This window comes from Tamandua tetradactyla, chromosome 11, assembly GCF_023851605.1.
Source record: "Tamandua tetradactyla isolate mTamTet1 chromosome 11, mTamTet1.pri, whole genome shotgun sequence".
In the NCBI taxonomy this organism is placed as follows: Eukaryota; Metazoa; Chordata; class Mammalia; order Pilosa; family Myrmecophagidae; genus Tamandua; species Tamandua tetradactyla.
This window is the reverse complement of record NC_135337.1, coordinates 12,337,211-12,358,630: the sequence shown is the minus strand read 5'-3', so window position 1 is coordinate 12,358,630 and position 21,420 is coordinate 12,337,211. Positions and strand designations below refer to the sequence as shown.

Sequence of the window (21,420 nt, the reverse complement as noted above, 5' to 3'; positions counted from 1 at the left end):
GGCTTTAATTGCTTCAGTTTTCCCGTTGGGATCTGAATTCCTTGAGGGAGGGATTTCACCTGAGCTGGGGCCCACTCCTCTCATGGGGAAGGTACAGCCTCCAGGGAATTAACTTCTTTCACCTGACCAGTCTCTTTGTCTCTCAGACTAGCTTAATTCTGCCCTTGCCTGGGGCAGTTGGCACCTAAGAAACCTTGCAGTTGTATCTAATGAGCAGTTAAGCAGTTGAAACTAAGGAAAAACAAGCATCCTTTTCAGAGCAGGACCCCTGTTTCTTTGGTTAATTAATCAAGAGCTTAAATTAGTATGTTGCTCCATGTATCTCCAGGTCCTATGTGCCCCCCTTCCCTTTTTTTTAAGGTCTAGATCTTTCAAAGTATTTTGTGCTGTCCAAGCTAAAAAACCTTTTTTTTTTTTTTTTTGGTCAGCCCTGTCCCCTCTGCACCTGGGCAAAAACTACTAATTTTAACTCTTATTTGAGTTTTTTTTTTTGACTGGGGGCCTATTTTCAGTAGTCAGAATTTTTTAACTAATTCCACAATTTGAGCTTGATTGAGCTCTGTTCCTGCTGCTAATAATGCCTCTTTCCTTTCCCCTCTGGGAACCAGCCTGTGTGGTAGGGGCACTGGCCTCCATGGCTTGAGGGACTCACAGTTCTGGGTGGGATCATAGCTGGTCCAGCTTGTGGAGACTGGTGTGTGCTGTGTGTCTGGTCACTGAAGTGGCCCCAGCTGCTGTTCTGTACTGTTCCTGGCTATTTATTAGCTGCTGTGGAGGACAAACTAAATTCCACACCTCATTAAGCCGCCATCTTGGATCAACCTCCTGATAAAAGTTCTTAATACAGTCAATGGTTATCAATCTTTTTTTAAAGTCAATGCTTTTTGCCTCTCACTTATGATATTCATTCATATTTTTTCTAAGTTTTACAGTGTTGTCTTGATATTTAAATAATCAGTCCATCTAGAGTTGATTTCTCTATATGGTGGTGATATAATTTTATCCTTTTCTATATATAAACCATTTTATCCAGCTCTATACATGCTTGAGTCTCTTTATAATCCCTATTTTCTATTCCTCAAGCCAATTAATTTTTTTCTATGGCAATATCAAATCATCCTAATGGCCAACAGTTTCCTTTGCACTCTGTTTGTTTTTCTTCTCTAGAAGTGACCTCACTTTTCTTGACTTTTATTCTTCCATATAAATCTTAGAATTTCTTTTCCTGTTACTCAAAAATATCTCATTGGAATCCTTATTGGAATCATGTTGATTCCAATAAGGAAAAAAATCATGTTGTTCACTTTTTGGGGGGGGAACTGACATCTTTATATTAATACTTCTATCATGGACATAGTATGCATCTTGATTTATGTCTTCTTTAATATTTATAATTTCTCTGACAGAGATCTTTCACATCTTCATTAGGTTGCTATTCTTAGATACCTCATATTCCCTGATACTACTGTAAATGGTTTCTTCTCTTTAATTGTATCTTCTAGTTGGAGAATAAAAAAATCTTATGGTCACTAGAAAATAAATGAGACAGTTGGGATCAAATTAACTTTGGTGTGGACTCAAGTTTTAAGGCCTGAGAGAAACCTGCTCCTTGGTTATTGTTTTTTTTAATGCAATTTTAAGGAGAAATATGATATAGTCACATACCATATAATCATCCAAAATGTACAATCAGTGGTTCATAGTATCCTCATACAGCTGTGCATCATCATCACAATTGATTTTTGAACATTTTCATTACTACTCACCCCAAAATAAAGAAAACAATAAAAGTAAATATTAAAGTGAAAAAGAACACCCAAAACATATTCCCTCTACCTGCAACTATTTATTTATTTTTTGTCTTTTTTTTTTTCCTGCTCATCTGTCCATATACTGGATACAGGGAATGTCAGTTACAAGGTTTTCACAATCACACAATCACACCTTAAAAACACTATAGTTTTTCAGTCATCTTCAGGAATCAAGGCTATTGGATTACAGTTCAACAATTTCAGGTATTTCCCCCTAGTAACTACAAAACACCAAAAGCTGAAAGGGAATATCTATATATTGCACAAGAACAACCTCCAAAAGGGCATCTCAACTCTATTTGAAATATCTCAGGCCCTGAAACTTTATTTTGTTTCATTTCTCTCTACCTCCTTTTGGTTGAGACACACCCACAATGCCAGGGCCAGGCTCATCCTCTGAGACATGTCCCATTCTGGGGAGATTTATACCCCTGGGAGTCGTGTCCCATGTAAGAGGGATGGCATTTGGTTTATGAAAATCCAAGTTCATACATCTTCTGAATCCTGTTTATAAACTCCTTGGAGGTCTGTGCCCCAAGATGAGGAATTTTCTAGTTGGGTTTCCTTTGTTCACATCTTTCTTAAATCATTCAGAGTCAACTCTTGTTTTGATCACTGTCAAGGAACCAACAATAAAGTGATTCCATTTTAGCTCAGGTGCTCAAACATTAACACGATGTAGTGACACTCAGGCACAAGTGCCCAAGTACATGGATGTGGACTTCCTTTCTACTTCTTGGAATGGAGGTCTACCAGCAGAGCTGGAAGGGGCCTTAGAACCCCCTGGAGACAAAACCAAGTCTATGGATGAAAGTGAAGGAACTCAAGAAACTATACCAGTCACCTGATGTGGATTTGACCTGCATCCCAGGTTTGCCCTGTGCTCATAACACACACAAGTTTGTACAAATAGTTCTGTAAATGGTGAAACTGACATTGACCACAGCAGAGAATATGGACAAGACCCAAGTTCATTATTTGCATGTAGCCCTTGTGAAATTGGAATAGTAATGAGCTGTTCCCAGATAAAAGCAGGGGGATTCTTCCTCATGCACCCAATGACCAATTCCTGAGACACAAGGGTTTCAAAGAGAGAAAGTTTATTGCTAGGCATGAAGTAGGAGATCAGATGGCCTAGTCAGCCCAAAACTGTTTCCCCAGTAATTCTGAATAGCTTTATACTAATTCTAGAAAATATAGTATAGTAATTCTGATAGTTTTATAGTATAAAAGGTGGGCAGATTTTAGGATAATGAGCACAAGGGCTCCAGATGATATAATTAGAGGTAATCTAATTATTGAGTATGTGCAGATTGATTACATGCTTAGTCATAGAAAGTATGTAAAAAATGGTGGCCTTAATATGATGGGGCATGATTTTTAGTATTATAATGAGGTATAGGTGACCTATAGGTGAAAGTTAAGGCTACTGTGCATGTGAGGTCGGCCTGTTTTGGTTAGATCTAGCTTTTGTTACCAAGATACCTTCAGAATTGGGGTGGGTTAGTTCTGCACTGACCCAATGCCCCACATCAATAAACATTAGGGCCGTCTTTAGTGATCAAAAGTCTCTAAAGTCGAGAAACCAGATAAAATGGGTACAAGTGAGGGTCAGTCACAAGGTTTTTATAATCACAAGGGCACAAGATAAGGGTTATACAATCATTATCAGAGATTAAGGCAGTTAGATTATAATTCAAAGATTTCAGATATTTCCTTCCGTCTACTTCAATCTACCAGAAAGCAAAAAGGAATACTTATATAATTATTCAGCCACCATAATCATCCCTTAAATCCTAAATCCTACTTTCTTGCTTGCATACTTTTACTAATACTCAAATTCCAGTTTTGCTCAGGAAACTACAAAGAAGAAACAAATAACAGGTGAGTCAGGCTGACACACCACGGATCCCTTGTGGTGCTAGTTAAGACCCCTGACCCTATGGGAAAGGAGGAACAGTGATAAACAAGTCATGCTGACACCACAAGTCTGCTTCTCTTCACCAGATAGGCCCATTCCTACACCAACATCCTGTTGGGGCAGGTTTTGCAAGTTTATAATCCATGACCCAAGGACATCCTGCCCCAGACGACTCACATAGTTCACAATTTCCCTGTTCCCACTGTACCTTTTTATTTTTGTAAGATGCCATATGAACTGCTTCCCTGCCATTTTGCATTGAGAAGCAACTATCTTTGGTTCTGCTTTGCACCGGTGCCACTTAGCTACATAAATTTATTCTGCAATTTGGTTTTCAGAGTGTGTGAATTCTGTTTGGGACTTAGCACCCTCTCACACCAAAGTTCAACAGCACCTGCCTCCCCCCATGTGCATGTCCTATGTTCATCCTGGGAAAGGTTTGCTCAGCATTCCTTCTCCACCAGCTTTCTTCTCCCTCAAAGAAATTAAGTACCCTTTATCACCTCTCCCCTCCCTGCTCTTTTATTTTTTAACATTTTTAAAAATTGTGAAATAGAACATATAAGGAGAAAAGTGATAAATTTCAAAGTATAGTTTAACAAGTAGTTCTAGAGAAAATTTCAAAGTATGGTATGGATTACAGTTCCATATTCAGGTATTTTTTTCTAGCTGTTCTAATACACTAGAGACTCAAAAGAAATATCAATATAATGATTCAGTGGTCATAATCATTTATTAAATCCTACCTTTGTTGTTACAATTCCTCCCTCTCTTTTGATCCTTCTCCAGGATCAACCATTCCAGCTCCTGCAGATCTAATGGTTGGGCAACAACCATTCTAGTTTCTTCATGTTTAAAAGGGATATTGACATTATAGAGTAGGGGGATGGAAATGGTCGATGTTTTTGGAGAGACTGTGTGATACAGACATTTTTAACTTATTTTTTTTCACTCATCTTTCCATACCCTGGATAAAGGGAGTTTCATCATCAAGGTTTTCTATTTTTTTTAATGGAACACTTCATGAATTTGCATGACATCCTTCTGCAGGGGCCATGCTAATCTTCTCTGTATTGTTCCTATATAAGTGGTGCCTGGCTGGCAATGGTGCCAGCTGAGCCCTGTTCCAGGCTTGGTAGCCTCAACACTAAAAGAATTTAGTGAAAAGAGAGGCCAGGAGGAATAAGTAATAAAGCTTATTCAAGAAAAAGAGAGAGTACACATTGAAGAGATAAGATGGGCATGTTCAAGGGAGAAACACACACTGAATGAGAGAAGGTTAGCTTGCTCTATAGGAAGGTTTTTGCCAGCAGCAGATTTCCATAGTAACCTTTAAACACTAAGATTTACATGATTTGTATTTACCTGGTACATACAAGGCTAGCATTGTTGCAGGAAGAGATCACTATTGATGCTTGTGGCAATCTTGTCACATAACCCCAAATTTGTCTTTCGCAAATGTTTAACAATATTTACAACCCCAAGCTTTCTGTTATTAACTAAGAGTTTGCTTCAAGCCCATGATTTTATAAGCTTTTATGGTTTGGGGAGGTCTTGGGACTTTAGTAGGAATTTTCTTTCCCATGAAGCTTGCAGTGTGCATTAGTTACTTTGGAACTAGACAAGAAACAAGGAATGTGTGGTTGTCCATTAACACTTTTAAGAGCTGGATAGGAAACCAGAGATTTGCAGTTGTCCAGTTCTGTCCTGCTTCACATGGAAGGCACTCAATGGATGTTTGATTAATTGAATTATTGGAAAAGAACTAGTGCTGCTCACTCCCCAATGTCTCTTTTGTGATTTCTATTAAGTTGCCACTTAAATCTCACCTTCCTCTAATTAAACTGGCTTTTCCTCAAGCACCAGCATTCAACATAAATAAAATGCTTTCTATCAATGTTATTGATTTTCTGTTTTGCAAGCATCTTTCTTGCTTCTACTGTTCAGTGCAATTGTATGGGATAGTGAAATTTGCTTGTGGCTTGGGGAGGAGGACTGTGGGGTGGGGACATAATGTGGGAGATTATTTCTAACACTATTTCTAGCACTCTCTCTTTTAAAAAAAAACTTTAAAAAAATTAGATAATATAGCATATATACAAAGCAAAGAAGAAAAAAAGCAATAGTTTTTAAAGCACTGTTCAACAATTAGTTACAGGACAGATCCCAGAGTTTGTCATGGGCCACTATGGCCATCATTTCAGAATTTTCTTTTTAGCTGCTCCAGAACATTGGAGGCTAGAAGGAATAAACACTTTTTTATTATTACAATCAACTTTTCCCCCTCTTTTTGTGAAAATTAATATATACACAAAAAAGCAATAAATTTCAAAGCACAACACAACAATTAGTTGTAGAACAGATTTCAGAGTTTGGTATGGGTTACAATTCCTCAATTTTAGGTGTTTACTTCTAGCTGCTCTAAGATTTAGCACTGTGACTTGGAAGGAGATCTCTGTGAGATGGGACAGTCTGTGCAGAGTCCCCAGAGGACCCCTTCACTGAGGGATGCTGCCCTCTTTCCAGGTAGCTTTTTGTGAAGAGTAGGCTCCTGACAGGCTGGGTTGTCTCTTGGTTCTTTTGTCATGCATCTAGCTCAGGGTCAGAGCAGACAGGGGAGACTTTTAGACTCTTTATTTTTATTCTCACCTTGTAGGGAAATTTTCTATTAAGGCAGACAGGCTCATCTTTTAATGCTAAATTGCCAACATTTATTGTGGAGAGAAATAGAACAAAATAGAGTTCCTATGGATAAGAGATTTAAAATGGAGTCAGGAGGCCATTCGAGGGGTTACTCTGCAAATCTCAGCCAGATGTGACAAACTGCCAAGGTATGGAAAGCCTCAGGTAACGCGTTCCTCAAAATCCTAAGGACATCCAGACATACCATGCAAACCCCAAATAAAGAAATCTGAAAACCATCTAACTTGAAGTATATTTGAAGAACTCCAATTATCCACCAATCCCAAACAACTTATGTAACCATCTTTTTCTTGCCTGAAAGCACAATTTTGGGTATTACCTTAATCTGTGCTCCTGGAATTGCAATTCAAAGGCCCCCAAAATAAATACCTTTATTACCTTGCAGCTTGAATTGTTATTTCTCAGTTGGCATTATCAAAAGCTGTTATGTCTGAGGCATTGTGCTAAGCACCTTAGCACACCATTTCACTTCTCCACCTGCAGCCAGAGGGATTCTTTTAATATCTAAATCAGATCTTGCCAATTCTCTGTTCCAAACCCTCCAAGGGCTCCTATCATACCACCACACTTGGCAGTCAGGTCCTTACCTCTTTCTAGGAGACCCACATGTCATACTCAACCCCCCCCAACCCCCTCAACCACATCCTCTTCTCCCCCTTGCCCTGGGCTACTGCACTTCTTGCTGGTCTTTTTTTTTTTTTTTTTTGCATGGGCAAGCACCAGGAATTGAACCCAGGTCTCTAGCATGGCAGGCGAGAACTCTGCCTGTTGAGCCACCATGGCCCGCCCCTTGCTGGTCTTGTAAGCTGCTAACAAGGCCCTGCCACAGGGCCTTTGCACTGGTGCTTCCCCCAGGGCCTGCTCAGCTCACTCCTTCATTTCATTGAGTCTCTGCTCAAGTGTCATCCTTTAAAGACACCCTCTCCATCATTTTGTTGCCTTCCTTGCCTTTTAAAAATAATGTTTAACATACCTGGCCATTTTATTATAAGCCTACTTGTCCGTTTGTGAAGTTTCTCTCTGACTAGGATCTAAATTAAGTGACAGCAAGGGCCTTGTTTTGTTTACTGTTATTATCTCAGTTCCAGAAACAGTGCCTTTCATATAGTAGGCCCTCGATAAACACATATCTGATAGAAAAAACCATGAATGGACACTCACAGAACCCCATGATATAAGTATTATTAGTATCTCCATTTTACGGATGAGAAAACTGAGACTTGGAGAGATTAACAATATTCTCAAGAGCAGGAAATTAGTGAGTCATATGGGATTGGAAATCAAAGGTATGACTCTGGGGACCTTGCTCTTAGCCATGTGTTGGTTTCTCTTTCTGCACTCACAAAGTTCTATATAATTTCTTTGTTCCTTAATATTTTGCATTTTAAATATAACACGTATACAAAAAAAGTAATAATTTTCAAAGTACACATTAACAAGTAGCTACAGAACAGATTTCATAATTTTTTATAGGCTACCATTCCACAATTTCAGGTTACATCCTCTAGCTGCTCCAAAACACTGGAGGCTAAAAGAAATATCAATAAAGTGAATCAGCAGTTATACTCATTTGTTAAATCCTATCTCTCTGTTATAACTGCTCCTCTTTGATTCTTCTCTCACTCTATAAGGATCTTTGGGCTGTGCCCTAAATTTTTCACGTTGACAAAGGGTGTTAATAATATGGAATTAGTTGGCATTCTAGGCCCCTGTGGGTTTTGGTTGGGGTTTGGCAAGCCATAATAAGTAGCAATATCTAGCTGAAGCTTGCTTAAGAGTAGTCTCCAGGGTAGCCTCTCTACTCTGTTTGTACTCTCTCAGCCACTGATATTTTATTTCTACATTTCTTTTCCCTCTTTTTGTCAGGAAGGCATTGTCAATCTCACAGTACCAGGGCCAGGCTCATCTTTGGGCATCATGTCCCACATTGCCAGGGAGACTTTCACCGGTTGTCATGTCCCAAGTAGGGAGGAGGGTAATAATTTCACTTGTGGAGATAAGCCTTGCCATTTCTAAGTAAAAACTTAGGGAGGAAAGCAAGGACACCAAAGAAACAAGGGCACATGACATTTAAGATTTTGAAATATTTACAACCACAATTTCATTCAAGCCTCCAAAACTTGTCTGTTCAGTTTCTTGGCCTCATGTTGTTACTTTAATATATGTGCTATAAAAGCACTCTATTCAGTAGAAGAATTTCCTCCACTCTCTCCTAGATTTCTTGCCCACAGAAGTGGCATAAATATTGAAAACATAAATACTGTGCTATATATAATATGAAACAGCAAACATTGAAAGTTTGCATGGGTTTAAGATAAAAGAAATGGGCAAATTCAAAATGTTCAGGACTATTTACAAACATTTGAGGAGAAATCACGTGGTTTTGGCTTTGGCCAATGGCTCTGTCTCCTGTTCATACTCTATGTCTGCATAGGCTCATTTTTGCCACAATCATCTTGTGTTAGTGTGCAAACTGTCAGAATGCTATATGCCAGAACCGGAATGGTTTTTATAAAGGGGATTTTAATAAGTTACAAGTCTACATTTCTAAGCCTATGAAAATGTCCAAAGAAATCCAGGGAAAGATACATTAATTAAAGAAAGGTGGATGCATCTGGAACACTTCTCTCAGCTGGGGAGGCACGCTGGTCCCTTGCTGCTCCTTGCCCCTGGACTCCATTGCTTTCAGCCTCTGTTCCTGTGGGGGTCGCTCACTTTGCTTCTCTGGGACTAGCTTTCATCGCTTGGCTTCCCTTGGTTCTCTCCACATTCTGACTTCCTTAATATCTCATGGTGATGTCTCCTGGGCTCCAAGCATCTCCAAACATTCGTGTCTCTGTTCTCCATGTGTCCACATCTATGTCAGCTCTGCTGGGACGTTTCTGTCAGCTCTGAGGCTTCTGTTTTAGTGTCTTTTCTGGCTCTCTCTCAGAAATGATTCCTCTTCTAAAAGATCCCAGTAAGCTAATCAAGACCCACCTGGAATGGGTAGAGTCATGTCTCCATCTAATCAAAGTTAATGCCCACAGTTGGGTGTGTCACATCTCCCTGGAGAAAACTTATCAAAAATTCCAACCTACAGTATTGAATCAGGTTAAAAGAAACAGCTGCCTTGACAAGATTGAGTCAGGATTAAAACATGGCTTTTCTGGGGTATATAATGTTTTCAAACAGGTACAGGCCACTTCACAGGTGCTTTGCCTTTATATCAAAGGACAAACTTTTGATTTTGTTGATTCTTTCTATTGTTTTTTTTTGTTGTTGTTGTTCTCCAGTTCACTTACTTCTCCTTTAAACTTTGTTATTTCTTTTCATCTATTTGCTTTGTGGTTAGTTTGCTGTACTTTCTCTAATTTCCCCAGGTGAGCAGTTAAATTCTCAATATTTCCTCATTCTTGTTTTGTTTTGTTTTTTTAATATTTTTATTCAGATATCTTCATGCACATACAGTCCATCCAAAGTATACAATCAATGGCTCACAATATCATCATATAGTTGTGTATTCATCACCATGATCATTTTTTAGAACATTTGCATCACTCTAGAAAAGAAGTCATAGAAAAAGGAGTAACCTCATACATCCCATACTCCTTACCACTCTTTCTCACTGACCACTAGTTTTGCAATGTACCCATTTTTTTACCCTTATTCCCAACCCCCTTATTTTTATTCTTTTATCCTTATTTATTTACTTACTTATTCCACTAATCTGTCCATACCCTGGATGAAGGGAGTACAGCCTGTAAAAATCAAGCTAAGTTTAGCTTTCACACAAGGTGACGCAGGCAGGGAAAGGGGAAGGCTTCTGATGCAAGCCTAGAACTGGCATCAAATCCTTAGTGGCCAAGGTCATTAAAATGTAAAATATAATCAAAAGGAGAACCTTTGTTGGAAGTTCAAGTTGGTTAGACTATCTGGATAGGCTGTCACCTCTGGAGTATCCAATCAGCAGAGAAGCAGGGGAGGGTCTGTGAGTTAGGCACAGGTATAACCATTTTGGCATTCTATTGTTTGGCATGCCTGCTACCATTTTGTGTTTGGCTAGGTGCCCACTCTTGCAAGATCATAAATAAATTCTTATCTTCTCCACAATCAGATGAATGTTTGTTCTCCATCAGGTATGGGGTTCTTTCTAAAAAGCCACAAGATTTACACAATCACACCATCACAGATATACAGTTATACACCTGTCTTCAAGAATCAAGACTACTGGAATACAGTTCAACAGTTTCAGATTCTTCCCTCTAGCCACTCCAATACACCACAAATTAAAAAGGTGCTATCTATATAATGCATAAGAATAACCTCCAGGATAACCTCTTAACTCTGTTTGAAATCTTCCATCCACTGAAACTTTATTTTGTTTTGTTTTTCTCTTCCCCCTTTTGGTCAAGAAGCCTTTCTCAATCTCATGATACTGGGTCCCAGCTCATCCCTGGGAGTCATGTCTCACATTGCCAGGGAGATTTACACCCCTGGGAGTCATGTTCCACACAGAGGGAAGAGGGCAGTGAGTTCACATCTGAGAAACCAAAGAGGTTCTCTGGGGGTGACTCTTAGTCATAATTATAAGTAGGCTTAGCTTCTTTGCAAGAATAGATTTCATTGGGGTGACCCCCAAGATTGAGGGCTCAGCCTGTTGAATTGGTTGTCCCCACTGTTTTTGAGAATATTAGGAATTCTCCAGATGGGAAAGTTTAATATTTCCTCCTTACTCCCCAAATTATTCTCTGCCAAAATGCTCTGGGATGTATTTGACCATCAAACTAATCTGTACAACCAACATCATTCTTGTTTTTTAATACAGGCATTTAGGGCAATAAACTTCCCTCTCAGCACTGCCCTGCCATATCCCATAAATTCTGATATGGTTGGTGTGTTTTCATTAATAGTCATCTCCATATATTTACTGATTTTTCTAGCAATTTCTTATTTGATCCACTGATTATTTAAAAGTGTATATTAAACTGTCCATATATTTGTGAAAGTTCAGTTTCATTCTGTTGTGGTCAGAAAAAGTGCTCTGGATAATTTCAATCATATTAAATTTATAAAGACAGCATATGATCTATTCTGGAGAACATTCCATGAGCACTAGCAAATAATGTATGTCCTGGCGTTTTGCAGTATAATGATCTGTATATGTCTATTAGGTCTAATCCATTTATTGCATTAAGTTCTCTATCTCCTTGTTGATCATCTGCATGGTTGTTGTATATATGGAGGAGAGTGGTGTGTTGAAGTCTCCCACTATTATTGTCAAAACGTCTATAGCTCCCTTCAGTTTTGCCAATGTTTGCCTCATGTACTTTGGAGTCTCTTTATTGGGAGCATAACCTGTAATTATTTCTACATAGGACCCTAGCCCCATGAGATGTTATGGGGGAGAAAAAGAAAAGGTTTTGGGCATGAATATGTTTCAGAAATACTAGAAATTTCATTTCTTTCTTGGTGATTCAAATGTTTATTAGCATACGAAAGGTCCTGAAAAGTCCTGCCGTGAAAAAGCTGCTTTAACTGGTCTAGCTCCGTATTTCCCAAATTTCTGACCAATAGAAATCTTTTATTTATTTATTTTTTGCATGTGCAACACCTATTAACATATGGCAAACCACACTTTGGGAAATTCTCACTTTTATGACTATGGAGAGAAGTTGGACTGTCTGAAGAGGCCCGGGAGCTCTCACTGTTGTCTGGCATCCAGAGGACCAGGTCTGGGGACCTCCCCTCCCAGCAGGAGAGATGATGCCCTAAATCAACTTTCCACAGGGTTGGCATCTGAGCTCCCAGTGTTTGTTCTCCCACAGATGATCCCGTGCCTACCACATAAAGCAGGAAAGGCTCCAGGCACCTATTACTGCAGCCTAAGCGCATCTCTGTGCAAGAGGCCAAGAAAATACCGGCTGTGAGTGTGCTGATCTTTCTGCTCCTTGGTTCCTGTATCAAAAGATCATTACTAGGGGTGGGCCACGGTGGCTCAGCAGGCAGAGTTCTCGCCTGCTGTGCCAGAGACTCGGGTTTGTTTCCCAGTGCCTGCCCATGCAAGGAAAAAAACAAAAAGATCATTTGCTCTGAGCCCATCACAGAACAAAACCTTATCTGTTCCACTCAGGAACACAAACCCACAGGGCCTGATTTTATGTTCTCACTGCCTCATGTCTCCCCTTTGGAATTTTAACCTCTCAAAGGACCAGGGTCACAGCATGTACCCACTTGAGCCCTCCCAGCCCCTAATCCCAGGCTGAGCATGCAGGAAGTGCTTACTGCTGGCTTGAGTGCAAGGGAAACCAACAGTCCTGCAGGCTGCATGGTTTGGTGCAGGGAAGGATAAACAAGGATGCAAATCCCTTAATTCATTACCAAAGCCCTCCCACTGCCCCAAGCAGGATAGAAGAAGGATGCCCAAAGGCAGAGAATAAGATAGAGTGAGCTATGGATAAGTGATGGAATCACTGCATTCCTGGGAGAGTTAGAGAACTGTCAAAGATTCCATGCATTCTTTTTGATGGTTTTGAAGACATTAGGGATTTAGATCTTTTCTTTATGTCTGAGATCATCTGAATACAGTCTGTGGTGGGGAAGGGAAGAGTGGAGATGAGACATCCACATGCCCTGGAGGGACCATATAAATCCTGGAGGAGAAGACCAGTGCAGGAGAGCTTTGCCTTCCCAGCTTGACAGACATGAGGCAGAGCAAGAGGCAGTGAGAGGCATAAGAGTGGGCTGCGCTCTGCTGTCACCCCAAATGACCATGAGAACTGCCCTGCACATCTCAATCATGTTCTTCTTGGTAACTTTTTCCAACTCTGCAGTAATAACAGGGGTAAGTCAGCTACTGTTTTCTAAGCCCTGGGTTTTGGGAAGATTTCAGGGTCTGTGTGAGATGTGAGCCCAGGAACAACTCTCCTAGGGCAAGGCTCACCACAAACCAAAGGGAACAGGGAAGTTAGCCATGAGGTGGCACTTCAGAGAATTTCTCATGATTTTCTAATTAGACCTCATTCTACTAAATGGGATTTGCTTTTGAGAAGAAGTGTGGAAATTGAATTCTATTTTAAGTGCATTAGGAAAGCACTGAAAATTCTGAAGTTGATCCTTGGGTAAAATGAAGATTCTTATTATGTAATGAAAGGAATTATTTTACAAAGTGGATTAATGCCTTCTAATTTACCTTCTGTGGCAATTTTGGTTTTCACATATAGACTAGTTCATATGTCCAGTTTAAATTTATGTGGCATGTTGACTTTATTAAAGGCAGGTAAGCTTATTAGCTTCTTGTAAGTTTAATCTCTGTTTACTCTTAAGAAAAGAAAGCATGCATGGGAACTCTTTCTTTCCCTTACTGTTTAATGAGTGCAACAAAAAGCAAACATCCAGATATCTCAGAGAAATTCAAACTCATGTTGAAGGTCTAGCACCCATGGGCACTCTACACTTTACTGCTCACAACACTCGGATTTTGGTTTTCTTCCTGTTATTTGGTTTACCTGGAACCAAATTAGGGCACACATTGTGTTACAATGGTGGGACTATTCCTATTAAAACAGAAAATAGTATTTTGCAGAAGAGTCAAGTAGGGTTCATGTTACCTAACCTGGGGCATGCATGGGGCTGGTTGGTGTGAGACATGACCTCACCTGGGCAGGTGACTGGGTGCTAAGCAGACCTAGCATCCCCTACATTTCCTCCTGAGGAGCAAGTTGGGAGCTCCAGTTCCTGCCAGGTCCAACATGGGCAGCCAGACGGGCACTGAAAGCCCTTCTATTGGAGAAGAGGTCACCAAATCTTAACTTCAAATTTCAGCTCAGAAAAGAAGCAAAGCTTCCAGGAAGTGGAAAGTTTGGATGATTCTCCATCATGTGCCCATTTGAGTCTGGAGGGGTGTGGAGTTCTGTTTTCTACACTCCATGCTTTTGTTTAAAGTGGGGTTGTGTGGCCTTCTTTATCAATGGCCCCTGTTTTGGGAGCTCAACCCAGATGGGCCCATCCTTACCTGGGTCTTATGGAAGCCAGCAGAGAAGCATCAGAGAAGATACCTGGTCACTCAGGTGCTGGTACCTCAGAGAAGCCTGAATGTCTGGAGGATCAGTATGGGAAAGGGAGGCATCAACCTAGAGCGTTTGGTCAGGATTGGAGGGTTCTTGTCTAACGCAGCTCAGTACTGACCACCCAGGGGCTTAGGGACTCAAGCCATCAGGGTTCCCTTTCTACTTCTAAGAATTCTAATTAATTCCATTCAATGAGCATCCATTGAGCACCTACTTTGGGCCAGTCTGTGGACTACGTGCTGGCATGCAGAGCTAGAAAGCTATGACTCCTTACCTCTAGTCTTGTCAGAAAGGGAGACCTACCTAGCTATAGGGTGGTCTTAAATGAGTTTGGAGGACTGTTTGGATCCAGTGTCTGGCTGAGCCCTGTGTCTTGCCCTGCAGGTTCAAAAAGGAACATCTCAAGCCATCCCATCAAACTGAGGTTTTTTGGAAGGGGCTTCCCTTCTTGTTTCTTGGGTGAGGCTGTGCTGGTTTGAAAGGATGTATGTCCCCTAGAAAAGCCCTGTTTTAATCTAAATCCCATTTCATAAAGGCAGAATAACCCTTATTCAATACTGTATGTTTGAAACTGTGATCAGATCATGTCCCCAGATGATGTGATTTAGTCAAGAGTGATTGTTGAGCTGGATTAGGTGATGACATATCTCCACCCATTTGGGTGGGTCTTGATAAGTTTCTGGAGTCCTACAAAAGAGGAAATATTTTGGAGAATGAAGGTGATTCAGAGAGAGCAGAGCAGAACAACCTAGCCATGTGAAGCAGAGGCCACAAACCAGCGACCTTTGGAGATGAAGAAGGAAAATGTCTCCCGTGGAGCTTCATGAAACAGGAAGCCAGGAGAGAAAGCTAGCAGATGATGCCATGTTCTCCCTGTGCCCTTCCAGATGAGAGAGAAACCTTGACTGTGTTCACCATGTGCCCTTTCACTTTAGATAGAAACCTTGAACTTCATCAGCCTTCTTGAACTAAAGTATCTTTCTCTGGGTGCCTTTGATTGGACATTTCTACAGACTTTTTTAATTGGGACATTTTCTCGGCCTTTAGAACTGTAAATGAGGAACTTATTAAATTCCCCCTTTTAAAAGTAATTCTGTTTCTGGAGTTTTGAGTTCTGGCACCTAGTAAACTAGAACAGATGCGAATGGCCTGGTCTCCTTCTCTTCTACTTCTGTAGGCCTGTGAGTGGGACCTCCACTCTGGAGCGGGCACCTGCTGTGCCATCAGACGTTGGCTGTGTGCTATATGGATGTGCACCCTGCTGGGGCAGGAAAGCGAGGAGTGCCACCCTGCCAGCCGCAAGGTATTCACAGGGCACCTCACGGAGCTCATGGGAGGCTGCTGGGGAGAGCAGCCCTGCACGCTGGACAGTGAGCTGGTACTCAACTGTCTGAGGGGATGTAGGCATCTCCTGGGGTGCCCCAGCTGCCCCTGAACCCCCAGCACCCACCTTCCCTGGTCCCTGCTGACAATATAATCACCCATTACCTTGTGCAGAGCCAGAGATTTTCCATGTAGAACCTTCTAGTGAAGGCAAGAAACCACTGATGTAGTGTGATCCTCACAGTAACTGGGCAGTTGACCTCAGTCCCCCTATCTTACGGGTGAGGCAAGCGAAGCACAGCACGTTCATGTGACTGCTCAAGGACATAGCTAATGACACTGGGCTATGGCCGGAACCGCAGTTTCTGACTCCAAGTCCAATCACATCTCATTCAATGCCAGGGCATTGCCTCCAGGCTTTTGCAGGGCAGCCTAGGATGGAAGGGGGCACCTGTTATAGATTGTTAGACTCAGGGGCTGGGTCAGCTCAACCTTCATTTGCTGTGGGACTTTCGGCAATTAGCATAACGGCTCTGTGCTTCTGTCTCTTAAGGTATCCAATTAAGGTGGGTAGACTGATGACTCCTATAGACTCTTTTGGGTCTGACGAGTCAGATTGTGAAACAGTCATGAGAGTCCTTTGCTCTGCAGGAGTCTCTTCTCAGCAAAGTGAAAGGAGACCTGCAAAATGGTCCCTTCTCTAGGGCCAGCCTGGGGTGAGGCAGGCAAGGGGGCTAAGGCAAAACGTATGGCGGCACTCACTCTTACACCTAAGTCCCTTGCTTGCTTTGGCCTAGCCTGGCCCTACTTCATCACTTGGCAGCCACAGGGCCTTTGCTTATGAATGGTCAGGTGGATACAGAACAACTGCTGAGAACTGCTCAGGAGCTGTGGGGGAGGGAGGAAGCAGCCTCACCAGCCACCTTCCCTGGGCTTCCTGTGGTTCAGGAGTCCTCACTCCTCAGGGACTTTCCAGGATCCAGGAGTCCTGCTTTATCCGGGCTCAGAGCATCCTCTGTCAGTCACACTCCTGATCACAGCCTGCCAGGGGGATCTGGAGGCTGGGGAGGGGTGTGGAGAGGAGGCTGGTTGGCACCATGGGATGTGTGAACTGGTTTGGCTGCAAATCCATATTCCCAGTGGGGAAAAGGATGATAATAAAAGCTGACACTGAGGCTTACTATATGTGGCTAGATGCTTTTTGAATTATATAATTTAAACCTCTTACAACCATATGTGTTAGGTGCTATTAGTAATCCATTTAGCAGGTGTCATGGTTAGGGACAGGTGTCAACTTGGCCAAGTTGTGGTACCTGTTCATCTGATTGGGCAAGCACTGGCCTGTCTGTTGCAATGAGGACATTTCATAGGATTAGGTCATGATCACGTCAGCTACATCCACAGCTGATTCCATTTGTAATCAGCCAAAGGGGAATGTCTTCTGCAATTAGTGATGCTAAATCCAATCATGGGAAGCCTTTTAAGGAGGACTCAGAGGAGACAGGTTGCATTCCTGCTTTGGCTGGTGAGCCTCTCCTGTGGAGTTCATCCAGGCCATCCATTGGAGTCATCGGCTTCGCAGCCTGCCCTGTGGATTTTGAACTCTGTGTTCCTACGGTCATGTGAGACGCTTTCATAAATTTTATATTTGCAAGTGTTCCCTGTTGATTCTGTTTCTCTAGAGAACCCTAACTAATACAGCAGGTAATAAAGTTGAGGCAGAGAGAAGCTAAATCATTTGCCAATTACTATTTTCACAGAGCTGGAACGTGGCAGATTAGGGATGTGAACGAGGCAGTCCGGCTCTGGGACTACACTCCTAAGGCTCCTATTTGACACCCCTTGAGGGCAGGGAGCATGTCTGTCCTGTCCCCTGCTGGGTCCGCAGAACCCACCACAGTGTTGAGGGCGTAGCAGATGTGCCGTAAGTGACGTTCAATCAGCGAGTGTGTGCGCATGCGTGCTGGGTCAGCCAGGGTCCCGGGCGAGGGGTCGGCAGTTGCAGGGCTGGGGGCCGGCACCTTCATGCTGGGGCTGGTCCCGCGGCCCTCCTTCCACAAATGCGCTGTGACATCTCGGCAAGTGGCTTGGCCCTTCTTGCCTTGGTTTCCTTATCTCTAATAGCTATTTTTGTTATGCAGGGTGGGGAGGAGCCAGGGAAGAGCGGGGAGGGGTGGAGGGGAGACATTTTCAGGACTGGGCCCACTAAAGTCTCCTCCCCTCGCGGGAGGTGTTGTCCCCTGCTCTCTTCTCTCCCCAGGTCCCCTTCTCCGGACAACGCCAGCACCACACCTGCCCCTGTGCGCCCAACCTGCAGTTCTCCAGATGCCTGGATGGCAAGTTCCACTGCTCAGCCAGCTTGAAAAGCATCAGCATTTAGGAGCTTGTGGGTTTGGCCAGACACCCACCGGGCCTCTCCTTAGCACAGCCCGAGGCCTTCTCTTTGGAACTTTTATTTCTACTATATGCCAAGCTGCCTCTGACTCTCTCAGCCTCCGTGCCCCACCCCTCCTCCCCATGTCTCTGCGGGGCACACCCATGTCCACATGCGCACACGCACAGCGCTCACGCATACGGAATGATGGGCCACGGGGACAGCCTGGGGTGTCCCAACCTATGGTTGGGGCTTAGACAGGTGACCTGTTGAAGTTCTCTTCCCTGCTTGGGCTGTCTGCAAAGACTTTCTTTTGCTTGCCCCCCAGCCAGTCATGTTCTCCTTCTCCCTGCATGTGCGCTTCTGCCCGAGCATGGACACTTGCTCTTCCTACTCAGGCTATTACTGAGTTGCAGGTCTCAGCCTGAGCCTCAGGCTGTTTGTAAGGCCAGTGACGATCAATCTGAAGGTTGTTCATGTTTCTTATTTTAGGTCCTAGGCCCAGGTCAGCCCTTCCCACAAGGCTGGGGCCAGTCACACCTACAGCATGCAGGAGAGCCAGGCACCTGTGGTTTATGACCTGCCACTAGACCAGGATCCCAGGGCCTCTAAAGGTTGCCTCCTAACACACTTCATCAGTTAGGCAGGGAAACCCCAACCCCCCTGCCCCACCATTAAAATGGAAATGGTGCCAGTTCACTACAGCCAGCTATTGACATTTTAGGAAGCAAGTAAGGAGTTATCTTAAACAGCTGCTTTCCAAGGATTAGCCTCAGAGTAAGTCTGTGACCTTCCAGAGGTGGGTAATCTGGGGGAGAGGAGGAAGTAGGACTGGGGCCGCAAGAGGCATTGATTGCCCACACTGGAAGGCAACCACCAACCAGAAACCACAGCCTGGATCCACCACCCTTGGCTGAAACCCCATCTTCTCTGGAGAGCAAGGGATTTCTGAAGTTCAAAGCAGTTTGGGAATTATGTCATTCGCTTCCATTCTAGTCAAAAACACTTGCCCCATTAAGCACTCAACATCTGGCCCCTGCCCCTGATTGCTCTGGCCCAGAGTCTTAGACAGCAGGGTGAGGCAGGAGGATGTGCCTTCAGAATGAAACTGAGACCCAAGACCGCCTTGAGGCTCACTGTGTGTATCCTCCTGGGCCCTACACCTTGGGGGTGTTGGGCTGGGGGCAAGGACTGGGCTGTTCCCAGATTGGGGAGGAAACGCAACTGGTGTCCTCCTAACAGCCAGGGCAAGTGTTTGGAGAAAGTGGAATTCCAGGGTGTGATGGTTAGGTTCTTGTGACAGCTTGGCCAGGTGATGGTGCCCAGGTGTCTGGTCAGGCAAGACATGCCTGAAGGTTGCTGCAAGGGTATTTTTTAGCTGGCTGATAAACCGGAAGGGTGGTTTATTAAATCATCAGTCAGGTGATTGCCGCTGTGGCTCATCACGTCCATGATCAACTAGGCCTGTCGCCCACAAACGGGTTAATCCAATCAATTGGATTTGATCCAATCAATTGATGACTTTTAAGGGAGGAGAGAGAATTTTCATTGCCTCTTCTGTCAGCTTCAGGGCCTGCCTTAGGGATTTGGGGCTCTTGAATTTCCACGTTTGGGTGAGACCCCATTATAAATCTAATATTTACAGATCTCTCCTGTTGGTTCTGTTTCTTTACAGAATCCTGACTGATACACAGGATTTCTTTGAATCAAGGGCAGAGGCAGCTCAATGGGCTCTGGGGCAGGAAAGCATTGTGCAGATGGATTGGAGGATTCCTGAGCTTGCGGCTGAGGTGGGAAGACACCTGCCTGTGAGATGACCTAGCAGGGTCCGGTTGCAGCTCCTGCTTCTGAGCTGGTCCCTTTTGCTCTGTGCAGACACTCACCCCAGGGGACACCACGCGAGTCCACATCCTCCATGGCGCTGCCAAGGCCCCGAGCCCTAGTGTCTGAACCCAGGGGCTTGCAGCTTCCCCTAAATGCCCCTTCTCCACCTCAAATCCTAGTCTAGAAAAATGCCAAATGTAAGGAGGTTGGAAAGAAAGCCATACCTGAAAGAGAATAAATGCTCACCCGATTGTGGAGAAAAAATGAATGTATTCATGTTCTTGCAGGAATGGGCACCCAAGCAAATGTGGTGGCTGGTGCGCCATGCAATAGAACACCACAGGCTTCATACCCTACGCATAGCACACAGGTCCCTCCCATGTTTCTCTGCTGATTGGATACTCCAGAGGTTACAGCCTATCCAGACAGTCTAATTAATTCAAATTTCCTGCTGAAGGTTCCTGCTTTTGATTATGCATTACATTTCAGTGACACTAGCCATTACTTATTTAAACTTGTTTGTTCTTATATAAGGGTTTGGCACCAATTCTTGGTTGCATCAGAGGCATTCTGTGTCATCTTGTGTGAAAGCAAAACTTGATTTTATTCTTACAAATCCCCCCTCTTTCTTTATGTACTGTTTTGGCTTTCACATTTAGTCTTTCTTTTTCAAACTTGATGAGAGCCTTTTCATACTCTTCATCATAGGACTCTTCCTCTTTAAGGGGATACAAATTGATTTGCCTGTACTGAATAAGCATTTGCTTTAAGAAGGCCTCAGTGTGTCTCTGAACTAACCCTCGGACACATGGGATAATGCAGCACCCAAGTGCTGTGAGTACCCCAGCTATGATGATAAAGAAGTTGGCATGGACAGTGCCACACCTTTCCATTTCCCAGACCAGCTTCTAACCATCCCATGAGGAACTTATTACTGCCTGATTTTTTTTTTTCACCAGTTCTTCGGATAAGGCCACTGGGCTTTGTAAAGCTTTGGTGATAGTTCCATCTGGGGCTGTATTATTGGGGATAAATGTACAACAGCTACACCCGACCATAATAAAAATGCCTCCCTTTATAGCCAGCATCATGTCTAGAGCCATCCTATTCTCCCATGTCATTCGGTTAGTAGCAGCTAACTATTCTGCTATTCCCTTAACTGATAAATATTTGCTGTTAAAACCAATCCAAGGTGGGCCACATGGCTCAGCAGGCAGTTCTTATCTGCAATGCCAGGGACCCAGGTTCAATTCCCAGTGCCTGCTCATGCAAAAAAAAACCAATCCACATTTTTGTTGATGGTGAACCACCAGAATGAGGATAAATCAATTCCTGCAGCTCCTTGGTTACTAGCCTTAAACACATCCAGGATTCCCCTTGGCACCTTGAGACTATCTAAATACACTCAATCATTGA

The 21,420-nt window shown here is 43.2% G+C and overlaps 1 protein-coding gene and 1 non-coding gene across 2 annotated transcripts; one reads left to right on the top strand and one right to left on the bottom strand.

The window, feature by feature from the left end:
• Positions 1 to 4,737: 4,737 nt before the first annotated feature.
• On the bottom strand, positions 4,738 to 4,847 carry LOC143651074 (U6 spliceosomal RNA). The gene has a single exon (XR_013159819.1). It is a non-coding gene; the product is annotated as a U6 spliceosomal RNA (small nuclear RNA).
• An 8,339-nt stretch (positions 4,848 to 13,186) lies between these two features.
• Positions 13,187 to 18,186, top strand: LOC143651018 (prokineticin-1-like). The gene is made up of 3 exons (XM_077122221.1): positions 13,187 to 13,258; positions 15,661 to 15,786; positions 18,067 to 18,186. The coding sequence occupies exons 1-3, from the start codon at positions 13,187 to 13,189 to the stop codon at positions 18,184 to 18,186; spliced, it is 318 nt and encodes a 105-aa protein (XP_076978336.1).
• Positions 18,187 to 21,420: the final 3,234 nt, after the last annotated feature.